The sequence below is a fragment of the Mustela putorius genome, unplaced genomic scaffold, assembly GCF_011764305.1.
Source record: "Mustela putorius furo isolate JIRA1106 unplaced genomic scaffold, ASM1176430v1.1 tig00003853_pilon_pilon_pilon, whole genome shotgun sequence".
NCBI classification, from domain to species: domain Eukaryota; kingdom Metazoa; phylum Chordata; class Mammalia; order Carnivora; family Mustelidae; genus Mustela; species Mustela putorius.
In genome coordinates this window covers 78169863-78191321 of record NW_025422005.1, presented here as the reverse complement: position 1 = coordinate 78191321, position 21459 = coordinate 78169863, and the positions used below count along the sequence as shown (strand labels likewise).

The 21459-nt window shown below is 36.4% G+C and overlaps 1 protein-coding gene across 9 annotated transcripts in view; it reads left to right on the top strand.

Moving 5' to 3' along the window:
- Positions 1-20814, top strand: part of EVI5 (ecotropic viral integration site 5) — a 205896-nt gene extending 185082 nt beyond the window's left edge. For 8 of the 9 annotated variants that reach the window (XM_045064863.1, XM_045064856.1, XM_045064857.1 and 5 more), the window contains one exon: positions 16508-20814. In XM_045064863.1, coding sequence (XP_044920798.1) covers positions 16508-16819 — 312 coding nt within the window. In that variant the 3' untranslated portion in view covers positions 16820-20814. Of the gene's footprint in view, positions 1-8869; positions 8880-16507 lie in introns of all 9 variants that reach the window. The other variant, XM_045064864.1, reaches the window with a different exon arrangement.
- The last annotated feature ends 645 nt before the right edge of the window (positions 20815-21459 follow it).

The window sequence follows — 21459 nt, the reverse complement described above, 5'->3', positions numbered from 1 at the left end:
GTTACCCCATTTCAGATATACTTATTATTTAAGAAATATAAGCTTACCCAAGCACATAAATTAGCTCAGCTATTCAATACATTCTGCTACAGGAGTTTATTATTTAACTTGTAACCAAACTTCTAGCAGTTGTTTCTAGGTTAATTTCTTAAAATCTCCAAGACTGTATATCTTTCCATTCATTCTTTGCCTCCAAAAAGAATATGAAACACAGAGGAAAAACTATAATAACACCACACAGGATACGCTACTTTTTATTTAAGACTTTTAGACCACATTCCAGTTTTATGCTATATTCATAGAAGAGGGGCAGTGTTTGACCCAATTATATGCCTCTTTGTATGTATCCTATTCCTACTATAGGTCAAAATATGTTTGAATTTGCTGATGAAAATAGGTGTTTCTGATGATGATGATTTCATTGAAGAACTAGAGTTGAATCCTCAGAACATGACAAAAAAGGTCCAGTAGAAGAGGGTAAGGTGAGATAATGAAATCACTTAAAAAAGGGAAATTAAAAGTAAAAAACAAGGTAAGAGAAGGAATTAGACCCTAGAGAGGATGAGATACCCAGGAAAGAAGCCTCTTCAGGGCATTGACTACGGAAGGATAAGCCTTAAGAGAGTTTTAGGATAAAATCTGGGTAAGCAGCCAAATTAGAGACTATAGAATCAATCAGAAATGAGGGATTTGAATCTGGTACTCAGAACTGAAGGACAAAATAAATAACCTTAAGAGACTATTAAGAGACTATGGGCTATTTTTCTGATATTGTGCTATGCAAAGTACAGTGTAGTCTTACTCTCAAGGAATTTACAATCTGCTGGGGAAAGTGGAACACTTAATTTAACAAAGACTATATGGTTGATATTGATAGTGAGTACTTAATAGTTCAGAAATGGGAGAAAACAACAGCACATAATTTTGCTTGTTTTATTTTTTTAATTTTTTAATTTTTTAAAATATTTTATTTATTTATTTGACAGAGATCACAAGTAGGCAGAGGCAGGCAGAGAGAAAGAGAGGAGGAAGCAGGCTCCCCGCTGAGCAGAGAGCCTAATTTGGGGCTCGATCCCAGGACCCTGGAACCATGACCCGAGCTGAAGGCAGAGGCTTTAACCCACTGAGCCACCCAGGCACCCCAATTTTGCTTATTTTAATTAAGGGTTGTTATACTGTCCTTGATGCTTAGGGACAGGCTAAACTGTGAGTTCCTTGAGGCAAAGACTGTGCCTTAGTCAGCCTTATATTTCTAAGAGTCTTTCAAAAATCCTAACACAGTACTATGAACTCCTGGATTCAATCAGTTCTCTTGGTAATCAAATTGTCCTGAATTTGACCAGTGGAAAGTCTTTCAAACATCTCTCTCTCTTTCTCTTTTCTTTTCCCTTTTTTTTTTTCTGTTCTTCCTTTCTTTACCCTCCCCTTCCCTCCCCTCCCCTCCTTTCTACCCCTCTCCTCCCCTCCCCTCCTCTCTTCTTTTCTTTTCTTTTTTCTTTCTAAAATCCCATTAGTCTTTGAGCACTTCTGTGTTTTCTGGTACTAAGTGGCAAGTTTTTTTTGTTTTGGGGAGAGATTTTGTTTTGTTTTAAGATTTTCTTTATTTATTTGAGAGAGAGACGCACACACACAAAGAGACAGAGAGCACAAGCTAGTAGGAGCAGGGAGGAAAGGGAGAAGCAGTCTCCTCACCAAGCAGGGAGCCCGATGCAGGACTCAATTCCCCAGGACCCTGGGATCATGACCATAGCCGCAGGCAGACGCTTAACCAACTGAGCCACCTAGGCACCCCACTAAGTGGCAAGTTTTTAAATAGTACTTTACAGTAAACAAGAATAGCTAGATTTTCAAATGCATTGTGGTGAGACAATGCCTATTCGTGCTAATCTATAAATTGCTTAATAAGTGGTTCCAACAATTAGATTGGAAATGTAAGTCATAAAAAACTACTTAAGGGATGGGGTACCTGGGTGGCTCAGTGGGTTAAGGCTCTGCTTTCCGCTCGGGCCCTGATCTCAGGGTCCTGGGATGGAGCCCCGCATCGGGCTCTCTGCTCAGCGGGGAGCCTGCTTCCCCCCCCCTCTTCCTGCTTCTCTGCCTACTTGTGATCTCTCTGTCAAATAAATAAATAAAATATTTTAAAAAATTTTTTAAAAACCACTTAAGGGAAACTGGATGTCAAATACCACTTAGATCATGAAAAGTAAAGACATAATGAGCATCTTTTTTTTTTAAAGACTGATTGATTTTAGGGAAACAGAGAATGGGAAAGGGCAAGTGAGGGGAGGGGCAGAGGAAGAAGAACAGAGAAAATCCTCAAGCAGACTCCTTGCTGAGTATGGAACCCAACTCAGGGCTTGATCTCAGGACCCTGAGATCATGACCTGAGCTGAAATCAAGAGTCAGCCACTTAACCAACTGAACCACCTAAATGCCCCAATAAGAAGCATTTCTTAAAGGAACTAGAAGTAACTATAACACCTATAGTGACAGGTTTGCTTATAGCCGTTCTTTAATAGACTTTATTGACTAAGGATAGGAGAGACTTATTCCATTAGCATTCCCCTGAAAACACCATCTAATCGCATATTCTTCAGTCTTAGATATGAGAAAAATAAGATATAAATGCTCAAACTATTTCAGTAACACCTGAGTGGCTTAGTCAGTTAAGCCTCTCTCAATTTCAGCTCAGGTCAAGATCCCAGGGTTGTGAGATCAAGCCCCATATTGGGCTCAACACGGCGTGGATCCTGCTTAAGATTCTCTCTCTCCCCTACAATGAATTACATGGTTAACTGTTGACTTACACTACACAAAATAAACCATATAATTTTTTTAAAGAAACCATTTCATCAATATGTATGATACCAGTAAGATTTTAATGTCACTACAGTATTAGAAGAACTTGTTAACATTTAAGTGAAACTAATAGGTTATGCTTAAAGATTTCATTTAGCCTGATTTGGGCAACCAAATGAGCTAGAGTCTGAAAATCCAGTGACTTTACTCGTATACTCGAGTTTTAAGACTTGTGTACTCATTTTTAAAATGTTTCATTTGTTTAAAAGCTGATTATCCTGGGGCTCCTGAGTGGCTCGGTTGGTTAAGCTCCCAACTCTTGATCTCAGCTCAGGTGTTAATCTCAGGGTCATGAGCTCAAGCCCTGTGTTGGCTCCACACTGGTTGGGGAGCCTACTTTAAACAAAAATTAATTAATTATCCCTACTCTCCATCTAACTCTTACTTTCTCCTTTCATTATCATGCCAGTATTTCTAAATGCATCCATAAAAGGGAGAAGAGAGGAAAAATTATAGATATATGTGTAATTTATCAAATTCTTAATAACAGTTCTGGATTTTTGTTTGTTTGTTTGTTTGTTTTTAAGATTTTATTTATTTATTTGACAGAGAGAGATCACAAGTAGGCAGAGAGGCAGGCAGAAAGAGAGGAGGAAGCAGGCACCCTGCTGAGCAGAGAGCCCAATGTGGGACTCGATCCCAGGACTCTGAGATCATGACCTGAGCCGAAAGGCAGCAGCTTAACCCACTGAGCCACCCAGGCGCCCCAACCTGTTTTTTAATTTGATGTTTAGTTTTGTTTCTGAATATTGTGTCTTTGTTCTCCAAAAAGAACTTACTACACATGGTTGAGAAACTATCAGTTTTGGAACACCGAGCTTAGAGTCAGGAGACCTGGATTCTAGGCCTGGTTCTATCACTGGTTAACTGTATGCCCTTAGGATGCCGGTTTACTTCATACAGTCACTCAGTCAGTGAGCATTTGACATCATTTAGCTCCCACACATGCCTCAGGCCTTGCCTCATTTACTGCATCCTAAAGCAGTCATGCTAAGTAATCTTTAAAGTGCGTTCCATCCCAGTCCTGCACTGGGTATCTAGAAGTCATAGTCCCACTTGTGAAGGAATTCAGACTGGTAGGGAGAATAGTCTATATGGACAGCGCTGTGGTAGAACCATGAGAAATGCATCCAAAAGTCTCTGGGTGTGGGGCTACCTGAACTGTGTCGAAGAAGGAGTAGAAGATAGCCAGGAAAAGGAGAGTAGAAAAGTGTTTAGGCAGAGAGGGCATCATATACAAACGTCTGGAGGCAAGTAAAGAGCTCAGGAGAGAGAGAAGCAGCAGCTATAAAAACAACAGGGAGATCAGTAGAGAGGGGCGCTTCTGAAACCAGAGACTTAGCCTGATCAGTTCGTCATGTGTGGTTCCGAGAATAGCATTCAGAGAGATTGATTTGATGGCTGAGGATAAAGCTTTCTTAAATAAGACGAAATCCATAAAATAGAGTCTTCTTCCCTGATTATGTTTGAAATTGTATTCTCTTTAAGACCTGGGCCCAAGCAAAGCATTTGAGAGCCAATTTGAATCTTTCCCGTTTAATTTAGATAGTCTCTTCCTGTTACCCAAGCTACCCAATACTTCACACCTATTTTTTTAGTGCTACATATTCTTAAATCCAAAAGTCCAGTTTCCTCAGCTATGCCAAGATCTTGAAATGTAGCCAGTCATTTTTAAGACCTTATTTTCTTTTGCATCCAGTAATTCAGTTTTAAAATGCTAGTTTTTAAAAGAAACCGTAGCATAGTATTTTTCAAACTAGGAACATTTGTAAATGTGTTCTTCTACAAACGTACTGTCAACGAAAGGAGCATTGATAAAAGATGAACTAGCTCCCTCAGATTTACAGAAACTAAAAATTTTAAATTGTGGTTGGAAGTCTTTAGTGCCATAAATCATGTGCTTTTTATGGACCCTATCTCACAGATGCAGTTGGACTTGAGATAATCAGATTTTCACTCCCCATGAACAGGACAGCTAAAATGTCATACCAATAATATGTGTCAAAGACTTCATGCTACTTTGCTGCCTGTCTGATTTAAGTTGTTGTGGTCAGTCTGAGGAACCTGTGATATGATAAGATAGCATTCATGAGGTCATGTGGTTTACAAGTGCCCAATCTTAACTAAGCAGCCTATGAGCACCTCAGAATGAGGAAGAGAGGGATACTAATCTTTTCTGTTTGATAATTCATTTTGTGTTCAGTGACAAAAGAGTGTAGATCTGTAGCTATATATGTATATTATGTATTTTTAAAATTAGTTTCTGGAAAAAACTGAATGCTACCAGTGCATTAATCTCCTTTTACTTAATACTTCTGTCTACAGCATTAAACTTTCTACTGCAAATATTTTCTGCCTATTAAAATGAAGCTAGAGAAGGTAGCCACTACTTCTTTTTCCTGTTGAGGAAAAAATTGGATGTTGAAGATTCTCATTGTTGATGAATTTTTTTAAATCAGTTATATTTTCTACATTTCCTGAATAGGAAATTATTTATTTTCAATATGGCAATATCTCCATTGGAAATATACCCACCAAATGGCTATCTGATTTCTATACATATATATGTTTAAAACAGGTTTGAGAAATAATTCACATATAATACAGTTCACCCATTTTTAAGTGTACAGTTCAGTGGTTTTTAGTCTATTCACAGAGTTATGCAGCCATTACCACAATTTTAGAATGTTTTTATCACTCCAAAGCTAATACCATTCCCGTTAGCAGTCATTCCTCATTTCCCACAAGCTCCCTTCCCACAGCCCTAGGCAACCACTAATCTACTTTCTGACTCTACAGATTTCCTGATTCTGGACATTTCGTGTAAATGGAATTATACAATATGTGGTCATCTGTGACTGGTTTCTTTATTAGCATGTTTTCAAGGTTCATTTATTTGTAGCATGTATCAGTACTTCATTCCTTTTTATTGCCTGATAATATTCCATCAAATGGGTATACTACATTGTATTTATCCATTTATTGGTTGATGGACATTTGGATTGTTTTCACCTCTCGACTCTTATAGATGATGCTGATGTGAGCATTTATGTACAAATTTCATTGTGACCATATGTTTTCATTTGTCTTGAATGTTACTTACTAGTGGAATTGCTGGGTCATATTGTCACTGTATGTTTAATCGTTTGAAGAACTGCCATATACTGTTCTCTAAAGGAACTGTACCATTTTACATTTCTACCAGCTGTGTCTGAGGGTTCCAGTTTCTCCACATGCTTGCCAATAGTTGATATTATCTCTTCTTTTTGTGACAGCCAACTCTAGAAACTATGAAGGTCATCTCATTTTGGTTTTGATTTGTGTTTTTCTGGTGGCTAATCATATTGGGCATCTTGTCATATGCTTATTAGCCATCTGTATCTTCTTTGGAGAAATACCCTTCTTTAGAGAAATACTCTTCTTTAGAGAAATCTGGGTTTAGAGCAAACCCAGATCCTTTGCTCACTTTGTAATTGGGTTGTCTTCTTATAATTGATTTGTAGAAGTTATTTATATATTTTAGATATAAATCCCTTATCAGAAAATGATTAAAATTGGGTAATTAGATAGACTGATAAAACCCATGACTTAGCTTTAGAGATGAATGATTCCTCTTAACAGTTCAATCCAGATAGAAAAGAAGTACTTCGTTTTGACGAGGATGTTTTGCTAAACATTTGAATTTTATCAGTGCTTCAGCTGAAGGTTAAATCAAATGTACTTTGATGTAGCTTTAAAAGTACAGAGTGAAACAAGTGTGAAGTGATTTATTTCCTGTAATTGGTCATAAATTTACATAGAAGCTCACATATTCCTAACCTCATCACCATTGACATTAGAGTACCTTCTAAATAATGTTAATGGTTTCAATTTTATCAAGATGTGTCAGCTGCCAGGAAGAGTACGATGCAGTTTCATTTTGTTTGCCGTAGTATGCTGGATAAATCTAAGTATACACTATAGAAAGACTTAGAGTTCTTTGTAAATGGCTTAATTCTTCCCCCTCTCTACTTCTCTGGTAACAAATACACAGTATAAATTTCTTCAGTGCCAGACTTTCCTTTCCACCTATTTCACTTCTTATTGTGGGTACATATTTTTTCTTTGCTTCTAAAAGCATGCGTTTTAACTATTGCATTTTATACATTTTTTTATAATCTGTATGTTTTTAAAATTTAAATGCTTTAACTGGTTTTTAAAAATAATTTACTTAGCTTAAAGCCAGAACCATTTTCAACATTGTCTATTTTGTATTATTAAAAAAAAAAAGAACTCTTAAACTTTTCAACTTAATCTACTTTTGAGTATTCTAGCTCTGAATTTTTGCTCCTGTGTATATAATACAGTGATCGAAAAGTCATGACCTCCAATTGATTGCTTTTATTGGTTTCCTGTTTTGATTCACTGGAAATCTTTTGGTTTGGGTGCTTATGGCTAGTTTTAATCTTTGTCATGTGTACGATTCAATTTTGAAAGAAGATGATAATTGAGAATTTAGCACATCATTTCCTTTTTACATTTACAAACATTTACATTTCATAAACTGAAAAAATTATTAAAATTATTATGTAAGGATTTCATCAAAATTACCAATTATACTTTGGAGAAAGAAAGCAAAGCCTCTAGAACATAGAAATACAAATCTTTGTGATTATTGAACTTTATGTCCATCTTCTCATGTAAAGGATAATGTTATTTAAAATATTATATCTTATACATCACTTACAGACATGTTGCTTTAACAGCGATAGTTCAGTGTTTTACAAAGATTGATTATATAAACCCAAACGTACAAATAGAAGCTTTTATAATCTGATATGACTCAGACTTGGAAACTTATTGCATCTGTTTTGCAGTTCACTTGGTATCACATGACTCACTTAAATGGTTTAAACCCTGTCTAGTAGTGATCAAAGTTCATTTGGTTAGGGGTTTTTTTGGTGTGTGGATGACTTTTTTCCACTTTGTTGTGGACTGATTGTCTTTCAGAATATTCAGTGGCAGCGCTTCTTATTCTTTTGAATCTCAGAAAGTGGTAGTTGTCTGTACAATTCAGCCTCCAGTTACACATGGGGGGAAATTTTTTTAACTACTTGAAATAATATGCATGGAAGCACTTTTAACTGTAAAACCTCATATAATTATAAGGGTTTATTATTAATTTTTTTACCCCTACACATTAAAATTGAGGAAGGATAACCTGTTGTGTCTCTTTAAAATCAAATGCAAAAATCAACCCAAACCTTTTCTAGTTCTCAGTGTTTATAATTTACTGGAAGAAAGCAATCACATAGAGAACATGTACACTCTCTCCACATGGACACTGGCCCAGATGATCACATTTCTCAGCACGGATTTCTCTATTATTTATTAGGAAGTTATATTTAAAGGCTACAAATCTCTAGTGCTATAACATTTCCCTGTTTTACAAAAGAAACTTCTGTCTTAACCTCTAGAGGTTTAGCTAATGAAGTAGACTAATGAACAATTTTTAAATACTTGTGTATCTTTAATGATTATAAAGTCCTTTGGGCCTTCAGAACATTCATTCCTGCAGATTCTTCTCCCTGCTTTCAAATTTTACTGATAATTTTTATGTGAAATAGCTGTAATAGGTTTTAATACTAATTTTTAGTGTTTGGATTTTTACTATCATGCAGTTAGAAACTCTGCTATTTCCTGTCAAAACCTACGTTCATCAGACTATGAACATGACAGTTTCCTGTTTTCTTATTAGCTATACTACCTCTTGTGCTATATTCTTTATAAGTTGTATAATATCTCAACACTTTCTTTTTCTAATTACTAAATACTTTCTTTGGGTCAGCATTGTTGAATACATGCAGAGAAATCTTAAAATACAATCTCTTTGAAGCTCGTGAGAGGTTAAGATTTTGTTAGCTTTTTAAGCTATAATGAGTATGTCAGCATATTTTAAGTATTATTTAAACAAATTCTGTATGTTTTTATTTCTTTACTCTGTCTCTTCATGCATAACATGATGAAGCAGTCCATATCAGGTAAGAAACAGTACATTATTGGCGTCTCGTATATTAGCACTCCCCTCTGAAATGAATAATGAGTACCAGAGGGCTTTCTTAAGAATCCTGTTATCTTTTCATTGTAGTTCATATATATTTCTTACGTGCCCACTCTTGTCCAGTCAGAGTGCTGAGCTCTAAGATACAAAAATGATTAAGAAACAGTCACCATCATCAGAGGCTAACGGAAGTGGTAGAATATATTAGACCAGCCACCCAGACAGTGCTGATTTTAAATATTCATTATAACTTGGAAAAAACTTATCTATAAATAATACACTCCAATATATGTGTGTCAATCAATACAGTATTAAAGTTTATGAACATATTTATGCCTATTGATGTATTAAATATGTTATAAAAATTTATTAAGATGCTAATTTTTTAAACTACTGATATCAAAATAATACCAGAAAACAAAAAAGAAATACTTTCAAATATAAAGGAAGCAGTTATCTTTTGGGGTTTTTTTTTTTTCCATTGGATTATTTGGAGGTTTTGTTATGGTGAGTCTAACTCCTTATCAAAATGGTCAGCTACACATGAATTTGGAAGTATTTTTGAGAGATTTTATTGGTGACCTTATTTTTTTAATGTACATGTTTTTTATTATGGAAATTTTCAAATGTTCACAAATGCAGGGAGAATAAGTTTAATGAACTTTGTGTTATCTATCACTGAACTCCAAATTTTTCTCCTTTTTTTTGCTTGTTTTTAAACTGTTTTTTTAAACTATTTACATGGAACCATACAGAATAGACTCTTTAATATCAGGCTATTTAAAGGCACCTGGGTGGCATAGTTGGTTAAGCAGCCGGCTCTTGGCTTTGAGTGGATCCCAATCTCAGGGTATTGAGATTGAGCTCTGCATTGGGCTCAGCACAGAGTCTGTTTGAGTTTCTCTCTCCCTCTCCCTCTTTACTCCCCCTTCCTATAAGATAAATAAATAAATCTTTTAAGAAAAAAGAAGAAGAAAAAGAAAAGAAATCATTTTTCTATCAAGGGTTTTAAAGCTAGAACTATACTCCTAAGGTTAGGCGTGTTATCCTTCAAAAGGTATAGTTTGTCACCTGAATATGAAGCTGATCCTCAGAATAAAGTTTGAATTTGAAGGTTGACATTTGATAGGAGAAAAGGAGAAGGTTCTGACTCTGTTTTATAAACATATGTTCTCTCACTTTGATCTAAACTCAGATGGTGAGATGTCTAAAACTGGTTGCTGTTCCTCAGTAATGAATCCCCTGAAACACCCCATAAGAAATAGATTTGAAACTAGATGGTGAAGGTGTCATATCTTAAAATATTTATTTGCCTTATAGTTCTTTGTATTTTTATTTGCTTTTTCCCCCCAAGTTAGTTGTGTGTCCACATCAGACCATTGTATTTTTAAAATATGACAATGGCCAGTGTGGCAGTGATAAATTAACAAGGAAATCTTGAGTTCAAATTTATTTATCCTTACCAAATTTTCTTAACATGATCCTAATATAGTAAATCCCTCAATATGATCCATTTAGAGCAGGATCTCTCAGAATGTGATCTATAGATCATCCTATTCAGAACTCCCTGGAGTGCTTGTTTAAAATAGATCCCTGAGTCCTGCCTGATGAATCAAGGTGTCTGAGAGGAGAGCCCAAGAGTCTATATATTTTTAAAATAATCCCAGGAGGTTCTTGTACATAACACAATTTATTAATTATTGGTCTAGAGAATTAGGGAGTCAAAGGGTGCTGTTAACATCAACATTCTCCCCAAAGTAAGGACTCCAGAGTGACCTACTGAGTTGAATAGTCTGTGAGATCATCTCTGTGGTAGTTTGTGGGTCTTTTAACTGATATTTGGAAAATGGCAAATCTACTTAATATCTAAATTTTAAATGTTATAGAACTAGAAGGCACTCATTAGAAGGAAACATTTTATCATACAATAAGCTTGTTTTTATTATTTTATGTATTCATGTTTGAGAATAAAATAATCTGAAGTACAGAATAAGATTATATATTATATTTTTCTAAAACATCTAGTTCAATAGTCTAATGTTATTTAAAAACTGTATTTCAAGAGAGAGAAACAAGCCAAGAAACAGACTCTTAACTATAGAGAAAAAACTGATGATTACTGGGCGGGGGTTTGGGGGGGATGGGTGAAATAGGTGATGGGAATTAAGGAGGGCACTTGTGACAAGCAGTGGGTAATGTATGGAAGTGTTGTATACCCGAAACTAATATAATACTATATGTTAACTATACTGGAAAAAAAGAAAAGAAAATCTCAACCATCCCAGCAGTAATCAAAGAAAATCACAATAATAGTACAAATTATGATGGAGAAAAATATGTAATGGTCATGCTGGCAAAGACTGGATATAATAGGCATGCTCAAATATTGCTGGTGGCAGAATATAATCTATTGAAAATAAATGTGATCATACTTATCAAGAGAAAAAAAACATAAAAATAAAAATCCTTGGGGCGCATGGGTGGCTCAGTGGGTTAAGCCGCTGCCTTCGGCTCAGGTCATGATCTCAGGGTCCTGGGATCGAGTCCCACATCGGGCTCTCTGCTCAGCAGGGAGCCTGCTTCCTCCTCTCTCTCTGCCTGCCTCTCTGCCTACTTGTGATCTCTGTCTGTCAAATAAATAAATAAATAAATCTTAAAAAATAAAAAATAAAAAAAATAAAAATCCTTTTTCATTTGCTTCCAGATAGCTAGATGATGACAACATGGGAATCCATTAAACCATACCATGTATTTAAAGTGTTTTTTAAGATAATTTCAGTTTTTTAAATGTACGTTGGAAATATTTTCTCAGAATTTTGAAGGCCTTGCTCTATTCTGTTTACAGTTGAGAAGTCTGATATCGTAATTCCTTTTTTTTTTTTAAGATTTTAAAAATTTATTTGCGATAGAGCCAGAGAGAGCACAAGCAGGGGGAGCAGCAGAGAGGGAGAAGGAGACTGCTGAGCAGAGAGCCCAATGTGGGACTCATCCCAGGATGCCAGGATCATGACCTGAGCTGAAGGCAGGCGTAACCAATTGAGCCACCCAGGTGTCCCTATCATTGTGATTCTTAATCTTTTATATAAAATATAAAATATTTATATAAAATATTTTTTACATAAAATATGTTTTTGGCTGGATGCTTTATTTTTTCTTGTTCCCAGTGTCCTGAAATTTCATTATGAGGTACCATTGTGTAAGTCTACTTTTATCCATTGTGATGGATACTTGGTAGGCTTTTTCAGCCTCAAAGCACATGTCTTTCAGGTCAGAAAAAATTAGGTCTGAAACCTCTTGTAGAGTGTCCTGGGTTTTTTGGTTTTGTTTTTTGTTTTACATGGATGCAGTTTCTTCAGAGGAAAGAAATGATTTTTAAAGAGTTTTCTTTTCACCAATGGTCTGTTTCCTCCTAGTTGCTGTCCCCCCACCCCTTCCCCCAGCATCTCTTAGATGATTTTTTTCAAATACCCAACTCCCTGCTCAAACATTAGGTCTGGAGAACTTAAAAAGCTAACAGGAAGTTCTACTCAGAATTTCCTGGATAGAGTTTGTTGACTATGATCAGCTGAGACCCTTCTTTGGGGGAAATCCCAAGATTCCACCAGAGAAGAGTCCCTTTTCCTTAAAATTCCAATCCTTGGTGAATCTCAGAAGTACTTCCAGTCACATTCAGTGCCTTTAAAACCTATGTCTCATTTCACCTAGAAAAATAATACCTTTTAAATCTTTTTCATGATAGGAGTGTGTTACTGGCATTTCACAAAGTTTAGTTGTTTTGTTGTTGCTTTATAAAAATGTTCTAATAGTCTTTAACCAAAACTTAGAAAAGACAAGGGGCTGCAGAAGGGTATGCAAAAATACTATATGTACTTTTCGAGAAAGAGAGTCAGTAGCTTTTGTCAGATTCCTGATCCTATGATTGATTCATAGGAGACACCAAACAAAGCGGAACAAACAGACAAAATGTTGCCTGTAGTAGTGGTCCTTACTCTGGGATGCGCATCAGAATTATTCAGGTCTTTTGAATATACGCATTCCTGGATCCTACCCTTTGCCAGGAGAAAGTTTCAGGAAAACGCATTTAAACAGATAGCTCCGTGTTTCAACCATCAGGTAGTGGATTTGGGTCTGGACAGCTTGCTTATACTACTGAACGATGGTATCCGCTTATATCCATTTCTGTATACCAGACACACGGGCAGTTGTTCCCTGTTCAGAAGCACTTTTACTGTGAATAAGAGCTCCATTTCAGGTAAATCAACTCCTTTTTGACTCAGCCTTATTTGGTTTGGACAGATCTACCACAGTGATTCTCAAACTGTGAGGTATCATGATCTCCTCAGATGCTTGTAAAATTGTTTCACTCCCAGGGCACCTGGCTGGCTCAGTCAGTAGAGCCTGTCAGTCTTGATCTCAGGGTTGTGAATTTGAGCCCCACGTTGAATGTGGAGATTATTTAAACAATTAATAAATAAACTTTAAAAAAGATGTTTCGCTCTCCAGATTTTGATTCCTTAGATCAGGGTATGGATTCTGAATTTATTTATTTATTTATTTATTTATTTATTTATTTATTTTAAAAAAATTTTTTTTATTTGACAGAGATTACAAGTAGGCAGAGAGGCAGGCAGAGAAAGGGAGGAAGGGAAGCAGACTCCCTGCTGAGCAACACAGGGCTCGATCCTAGGACCCTGGGATCATGACCTGAGCCGAAGGCAGAGGCTTTAACCCCTGAGCCACCCAGGCACGCCTGGATTCTGGATTTTTAATAATCATCCTTGGTTATCCTGATAGAGATAATCAGTGGACCATATTTTGAAATATGCTAATCTAAGTGTGCTACCAACAATAATATCTGTGGAAGTCTTTTTGGGGGATGTAGGTTGAGAAAATTGTCTTTTTTGTTTGTTTAAATATAATTAGCTCCTAAAAGTCTAGTAACAGGATCAGTAGTACAGCTCTCAGATCCAGACACCCAAGACTATACATTAAAAGGCCTAGCTCTGGCCTTCCTCTAGCTAAACCTCTCTCCACAGGAAGAGGAGTCCCCCGGGATATCCTCACCTGAAGTTCAGCCCCTTCTAGGTCACGTGATGGGAACTCAGTGAGCAGATGTCCCTTTTCAGGACATACACAGACCTCCCTCCCCTCAGAAACAGAATGTACACGTTCAGGTCTAAGAAGTAACTAAGGGACAGCTTCAGTTTTACCAGAGTCCCTTACCTTCACCTTTTTCTTCTCCGATATTCCTTTTTCTGCTGTTCTTTATTAGCAGTTCTCAAATAAAGAAACTCTAGTTGCATCCCCTATGACATCTGATAAGAGGCTGCAGTTTTTTAACTGCAGTAAAATTTGTTAGAGCTACAGCTTTCCAGTTCATTTGGGAAGTTGTGGTTCCCCTGCTGTACTCCTTTGGTAACAGTCAGGGAAAAGGAAGACACATGTTCTGTATTATTTCTTCAAAAGGGTTTGGGAAGAAAAGAAAGGAAGAGATTAACTGACTTAATCTAACACTTGGAGCGCTCAATCATGTGTTGCAATGTAGCGATAGGATGTTGCATCAGAACGTGGCAGTTGTAGTATTGCCACGGGTATCACAGCTATGGGGAGGTCCTTGTGGTGCTCTGAGCCCTTTCCCTAAAAATTCACCCTCGAGTTTAGATCCTTTCTGCCCTGCCAAAGGAGACAGTGTTACTTAAATTACATTGTACATCACTGTAATTTTGTTCTCTCAGCCTAGGGCATAGGGATTTCTTCAGGGTTGAAGGTCGGCCTGAGGCAGACATCACTGTTCGAAGTCTCAGCATCCTTCTTGTTTCCCGTTGGTCACACACCAGCAGGGAAGTGCTGACATTTCTTCACTTCTTCCTGGAAATCTGTCAGGATAGCTGGCAGGTGTATGGCAAGGCTGTAATGTCTTTACTTTCAGAACCGTTAGTTTTGAAAGTATATGTAATATTTCCTGAATATTTCACACAGGCTTTATCTTAAGATTTGAAAGATAGTGAGTGACCAGGAGTTTGTCCCTGAGAAACAAAGTTGAAGGTTAATAGTAGCGATAAGGGTAGGAGGCATGGGATCTCTTTCAGCCAAATTCTTGCAAGTCAAGGTAGATTTTGGTAATTAGTTTTTTTCAGCTATTGTTTTGGTTGTTTTGTTTTCAGCTCTTCTGCTCTGTTGTAGGAGAAAATTCATGGTGTATGGGAGAAATTAAACAAGTGACAATATCAAAATTAGATTTCCTGCTTAAGATATAAGCTCTTGAGGACGACAGGGCTGATGTCTCGATTCTATGGTAGTAGAAGTGGTTGTATCCATGGCAGTAGGTTTGAGAGTTTAAGATAACTGGGGCAAAGAAGTGGGAGATGATAAAAAGAAGTCACCTTTAATCCTAAAAAGGCTGGTTTTGGAGAATGTGGTTTAGATTTGTGACAACAATGGGTTTTTGTCTAGAAAACGAACTCTAGAATTAGTCAGACTTGCCCAGCCAGTAACAGGGAGCACATGATGTCCCCATGAAGGTGTGGCCATGGGAAGCTCCTGGGATAGCCAAAACCTGGTTCTGAAAGTGGAAAGAGAAGAGAAATAGCTGAGCAATACATGGCAGTCCTCTCCCCTCATTAGGGAAGTTGCTCCTTCTTCCCTGGGGAGGAGTAGGGGAGAGAAGGCAAAATTATTTACTATTGGCGTTCCTTCCTTGCAGAGAGAGATCTTATTAGTAGAAAGAAGCATTCCTACCCTGAGTGAGTGAGTGTGTGACAGTGTTTTGGTGGTCTTTGGGATATTATGATAGGATGGAGATTCATAGCAAATTTTCATTATTTGTAACTGATTTTCATTATTATGGGGATATGCTCTTGAGACAGTATGTGTGATAGTTCAGAGTATGGTCTTAAAGTCCACATCTTCTAGAAATGCATGCTGAAATATTTACAGGTAAACTGATAGAATATCTGAGATTTACCTCAAAGTAATCCAGAGACAGGAGAAGTATAATGTAATAAGATTGTCCATGATGTTAATTGTTGAAATTAGATGATGGGTGCATGAGTTCATTATATTTCCTGTAATATAATGAAGGTTCAATTTGAATCTAAATTTTGCTATTACCTATGTGTCCACAGTATTACCTCTACCTGAGTTTCCATTTTCTAATCTCTAATGAAGATGATAAAATCTACCACATAGGACTGTTGTGATATTTCAATTAAAATAACAAGTTACTGGGGTGCCTGGGTGGCTCAGTGGGTTGGGCCTCTGCCTTCGGCTCAGGTCATGATCTCAGGGTCCTGGGATCGAGCCCCACATCGGGCTCTCTGCTCAGCGGGGTGCCTGCTTCCTCCTCTCTCTCTGCCTGTCTCTCTGCCTACTTGTGATCTCTGTCTGTGTCAAATAAATAAATAAAATCTTAAAAAAAAAAAAACAAGTTATGTGTCCATTATATAACACATAGGAGGCATATAAAATTGGTAGTTACTATTTTATCTACAAATGGCAAAAAAAAAAATAAAAGGTAAGTTATCTTCTTTTTTAAACATGAAATGTTTGCTTTCTTGGTGTGTGTGTTTCCCCTAGTTGAGTATATTAACATGGGTTTTGTTTTGACAGCTCAGGTGCCTAAAAGGCCAGAGGGTCTTCTCAGGCCAGCCTCCTTTTGATGGAATCCACATTGTCAACCATTTAATAGGAGATGATGAATCATTCCATTCCTCTGATGAAGATTTTATGGATGATTCCTTACGGGAAAGTGGCGTTGGTTTTCCTTTGCACAGAAAGTCTGGCCCGATGTCTTTGGACCCCGCTGTGGCAGATGGTAGTGAAAGCGAAACAGAAGACAGTGCGTTGGAGACCAGAGACAGCAACCGAGTGGCTCGAAAGGAGCAGCCCCCAAGAAGAGAGTCATACTCAACCACTGTCTGACCATCACTGTGACCTAGACTGTGGGGTTTTTTAAGGGATCAGTTATCATATGATTAAGGGTTTTGGGAACATACTTGTTTCATATGTACATACGTATATACATATATACATACATATATATATGTATATATATATATATATATATATATATTTTACAGTCTTATCTGCTTTTTTATCTTTGCCAAATCTTCACCACTGACTACCATTGCCATAAAATAGACTGGTATATATGGTTAATGGGAAAAATAAGGTTCTAACAGTATTACTGAATATTAATGTTTCTTATTTAGAAAATGCAATTTATATGTGGGAAGCATTTTGAAGTTCAGGACTATGGAAAATTGAATTTTCTTCAGACAAAACTGCTCTAGTGCAATATTTCATGCTCATTTAACAAATTGCATATTTATCAATTTGTTTTCAAGCCAGGTGTCTACAAACATTTGACCAGGATATACATCCAATTTATCTTGGGTTTTTGTGTTGGGGAGTGTTTCTGGGTTTTTTTGTTTTGTTTTGTTTTGTTTTTCAGTTAAAATTACTGCTTTAGTAGTAGGCCACTGAAAGCTCCCAAACACAAAGCTTTTTTTCCCCCATATAATTTTACAAACACAAATGAACATTCATCTGTCTTGAGAGGTTTAAGTTGTGTTTTAATTTCTAGTTTTGATGTGCATATGATGGTTCCATGTATTGCCTACTAGTCAGAGTAGTAGGTTAACTACAAATAAATTGGGGGTTTTGTACATATTTATAAATCTACATCACCCACATAGAAAATCATTTTATATGGAGAATGTACATGTTGCAAATGACTGCCTTCAGCGTTCTAACAGGACTTCTGTAAATACTAGGTTAAAAGAAAATTGAAAATAAAACCAGACACTAATATTTTAATAGCTTTAGTATTTTGCTTGGCATTCAACACTAGCAGATTCATAAGTGAACTAATACTTGTTCAAAACACTATTGGTGACATATTTTGCTTCATGTGTATATAACAATAAATTTTTCATGATTAAAGAGGTTATAGCACATATTACTTAGTGCTAATATCTACTTAATGTAATTTAAGCAATGGACTGAGGTACAAGATACACAAAAACTGTATCTGCGAATAATCTATGAACATTATCTTCAGCTTCTCTAGTTAATCCATAGATAAAGCCATAAGAATTCTTTCCTACCAGTTCTTCCTTTTTCTCATCCAGACTTTTTTCCCTGGAAACCTGAATGCCTGTCATTGATAAATTGGTAGAAACACCAAATTACACTGAGATGACATAAAGACAACAAACATGTGTTGACTGGATCCTTTCCACTTCCATTTTCATCAGCAGCCTGTGGAAAAAATAGCCTTCAAGGATAAGAGGAAAGTAGAATTCAGTATATATGGAGGTAAAATTTTTCACAATATGTTGCATGCAGAAAAAAAAATTTACTTGACAGAGTGGAGTAGAAGAGACAAAATCATTTTTTTTCTAAAGCCCAAAGTCAGGCTTTATGGTACGTGATAGATTAGGCTTTTCCAACCCTTTGTAGCTATTTGCTTGAGAAACAAGATTGACCAGATGCCTGTTGTGTCCATATCACCAGGTCAAATTGTAGTGGTTAAGTAATTTACCTGTGGTTACAAGTTTAGTAAGTAGCAGAGCCAAAATTTTACTCAAGATCTCTCCGACACCAAGCTGAAATGTTCAGCTAATGAATTTCTCAGTTCTCTACTTTTCTTCAATTAATGTGATTTCAATGTGTTTCCTGAATATATAAAGATCAGTATCTGTGTATAGATGTATCAACACTCATAAACTCTGCGCAGCTCTACTGGTATCGTCTACTAGAATTGTCTGGTGCTTTTAGAATTCTCTTTTGGGGTTCATTACTGTCAGCCTATGGGCTGTTGATGCCCAGGTAAAATGAGATGAGTCATGGCCACATTGCTTTCACCCCCACAGTAAGAAATCTAGTGATCTAGACCAAGGGTCAGCAACTTCAGGCCATGAGGCTATTCTAGCCAGCTTCTTGTTTTTACATGACCCACAAGCTAAGAGTAGTTTTTAATATTTATAGATAGTTCTGTGGGGGGAATCAAAATAGCATTTTGTATCACATGAAAATCATATGAAATTCAGTATTGATCAATAAAATGTTCTTGGAGCTTACCCATGCTTATCCATATACATATTGTCTGTGGCTGCTTTCATGTACCATGGCAGAGTGGAGTAGTTACAACAGAGACCGGAGGGCACAAACAGCCCCGAATATCTACTGTCTGGCACTTTAGAGAAAAAGTCTGCAGACCCTCTAAAATGCAGGTTTGCATCTTAAGTTTGTCTCAGTAGAAGATCAAACTGTTTGCTTTTGGTGTTGAACTAATGGTTTTGAAGACTAAAATTTGCTAGTGGATCTTAAACTCGTAACTATTCTAAATGGGTAATGTTCCAGCTGTTTTATATCATGAAGTCTTTGATGCCAAAGACAAGTTCGGAAGGACATCTCTACCTTTGGAAATGGAGAAAGAAAGGGAAGAATTCCAGAATGCCAGCACTGCTCTCTCAAGCAGGCACGTTGGCCTTTAGAGTATGCGTCAATGAGCCGATGTTATAATTTGACTTAAAATAAGAACATCTTTCTAGAATCATGTTTGAATTCTAAATCTGAAAGATATTCTTAGAGAATTTCCTAAGTACTGTTTTTTGGTTAGGAATTAGGTGTTAAAAGAATCATGGTAAGTGAACCGTAACCCATTGATGTTCTTGTAATTTGGGAAATGGGAAAACTAGAAACAACAATCATCTCATTCAAGAGCTTTGATTCAAATACTCCTTAGAAGGGTTTAGAATCTTCCTGGTTTTTAGTATGCAACAGGATACTAAGCTTTGATTTGACATTCAAATTAAGATTTACAAGGTATTGGAAAATGTCCTCTTGATAGATTTTATTTAATCCCTGACACAATTACTTTGTATCATTTAAATGTTATTCAGTTAAACACTTAGAGCTGGAGAATATTCAGGGAGGAATAAGTGAATAAATAACAAACACACACACACAAAAGTACTCTCAGGATAGTTACTTGCTGGTGGTGTTGCCATCTAGGTTGAAAAGCTAAAAGTAGAAGCTACAGGGTGATCTGAATAAAATGGAAATCACATTGACGTGATGAAACAGAACTTTTAGATCAAACCAATATTTCAACAGCCTTTTAAGAATCAATGGTAAAATATTTTTTTTCTCTCTGAAAAAAGCGGTTAAAGATACACATTACACAATCTCTGCCCTTTCTGTTGATAGATATTAGGTACTCAGTGTTTGATGAGTAATTGAGATGTCAAGGCTCACCTAAGATATACAAAAACAAAAACAAAAACTTAGCTCTGAGCGTGCAGCCTATTACTCTCCGGATAGTGCCTTTGAAAACAAGGTCTAGACCTTTTTAAGTATTTTATTTCTAACATCATAAAAAATGAATTGGTTCCATATTCTCCTTTATCTTTTATATAGTACACTATCATTTTCAGATTTAAAGTAAAATAAATATATGAATTGCATTTCAGTAAAGTCCTTTCATGGCCAGCTTATTTATCATGTAGTGCAAGACGTCAGCAGCTAATGTTTTATGAAATCAGTGATTTACTTTATTAAAACAGTGTGCTTTAGCCTGAAGGTTATTGCTGCTTCATCATTAAAAAAACAGTTTTTTAAACTAATTAATTTTACTTTAATTCATTCTCCTGAAATTAAAATTACTGGTTAAAATTGGAGTGGATGCTATTTATAATCCAACTTTTACAGCACATCCATTGATCTGCCTATCTTGTCTTTTCACTCCAAAGAAAAGATGATAGAATACTAAGGTACACTATAGAGATGCAAGATTATAATGTTTTTCATTTTACTGTTGGAATTTCTTTTTGTAACATTGTATGGTAACCTGAAATGTTTACTTGTGCCTTTGCTTTAAACAATTATTAAAGTTTTTCATTTTATAAGAATTTCTGTTTCCTTAAACTATTCAACTTAAAAGGGGAGAGACATCAAAACACTATTAACAATGCTTGGCCTAACACCACGTGTTTATTAGTGAGGTTTGTACTCCGTGGGTACAAGGGCCCATATCCACCTGGTCCACCCATGTATAATTAGTGCCAGACAGAGAGCTTGGTACATGACATTTTTCAGTTTAATGAAAGTCAAGACATCTAGATTTGCTGTTTCCTCCAGAAACATGCTAACTTTTTGAAAATATTAATAGCGATAGTTTTATCTCACATTGTAGTTTAGGTCATTGAAATGATTAGCAATGAAGCCAGTAAATATATTCAGATATATAATTTGAATACGCTGTTGTGAAAAGGAAGTTATATTTTCTGCATCTGTTTCACAATGTTAACATTGCTTACTTCAGAAGCAGTAGTTCACTACATATTCTGTTTTGGTCCTAGAGGACTGAAGACACTTTCTAAAGGTACATGAAATATGAATAGATAGTTGTAACCCAGGGTCTGCCCACCTTGGCACTATTGGCATTTGAGACCAAATTGTGGCAAGAGGCTGTCCCACACATTGTAGGGCTGTGCGGCAACACATGTGACTTCTACCCACCAGATGCCGGTACCACCCCTCCTTCAGTTGTGATG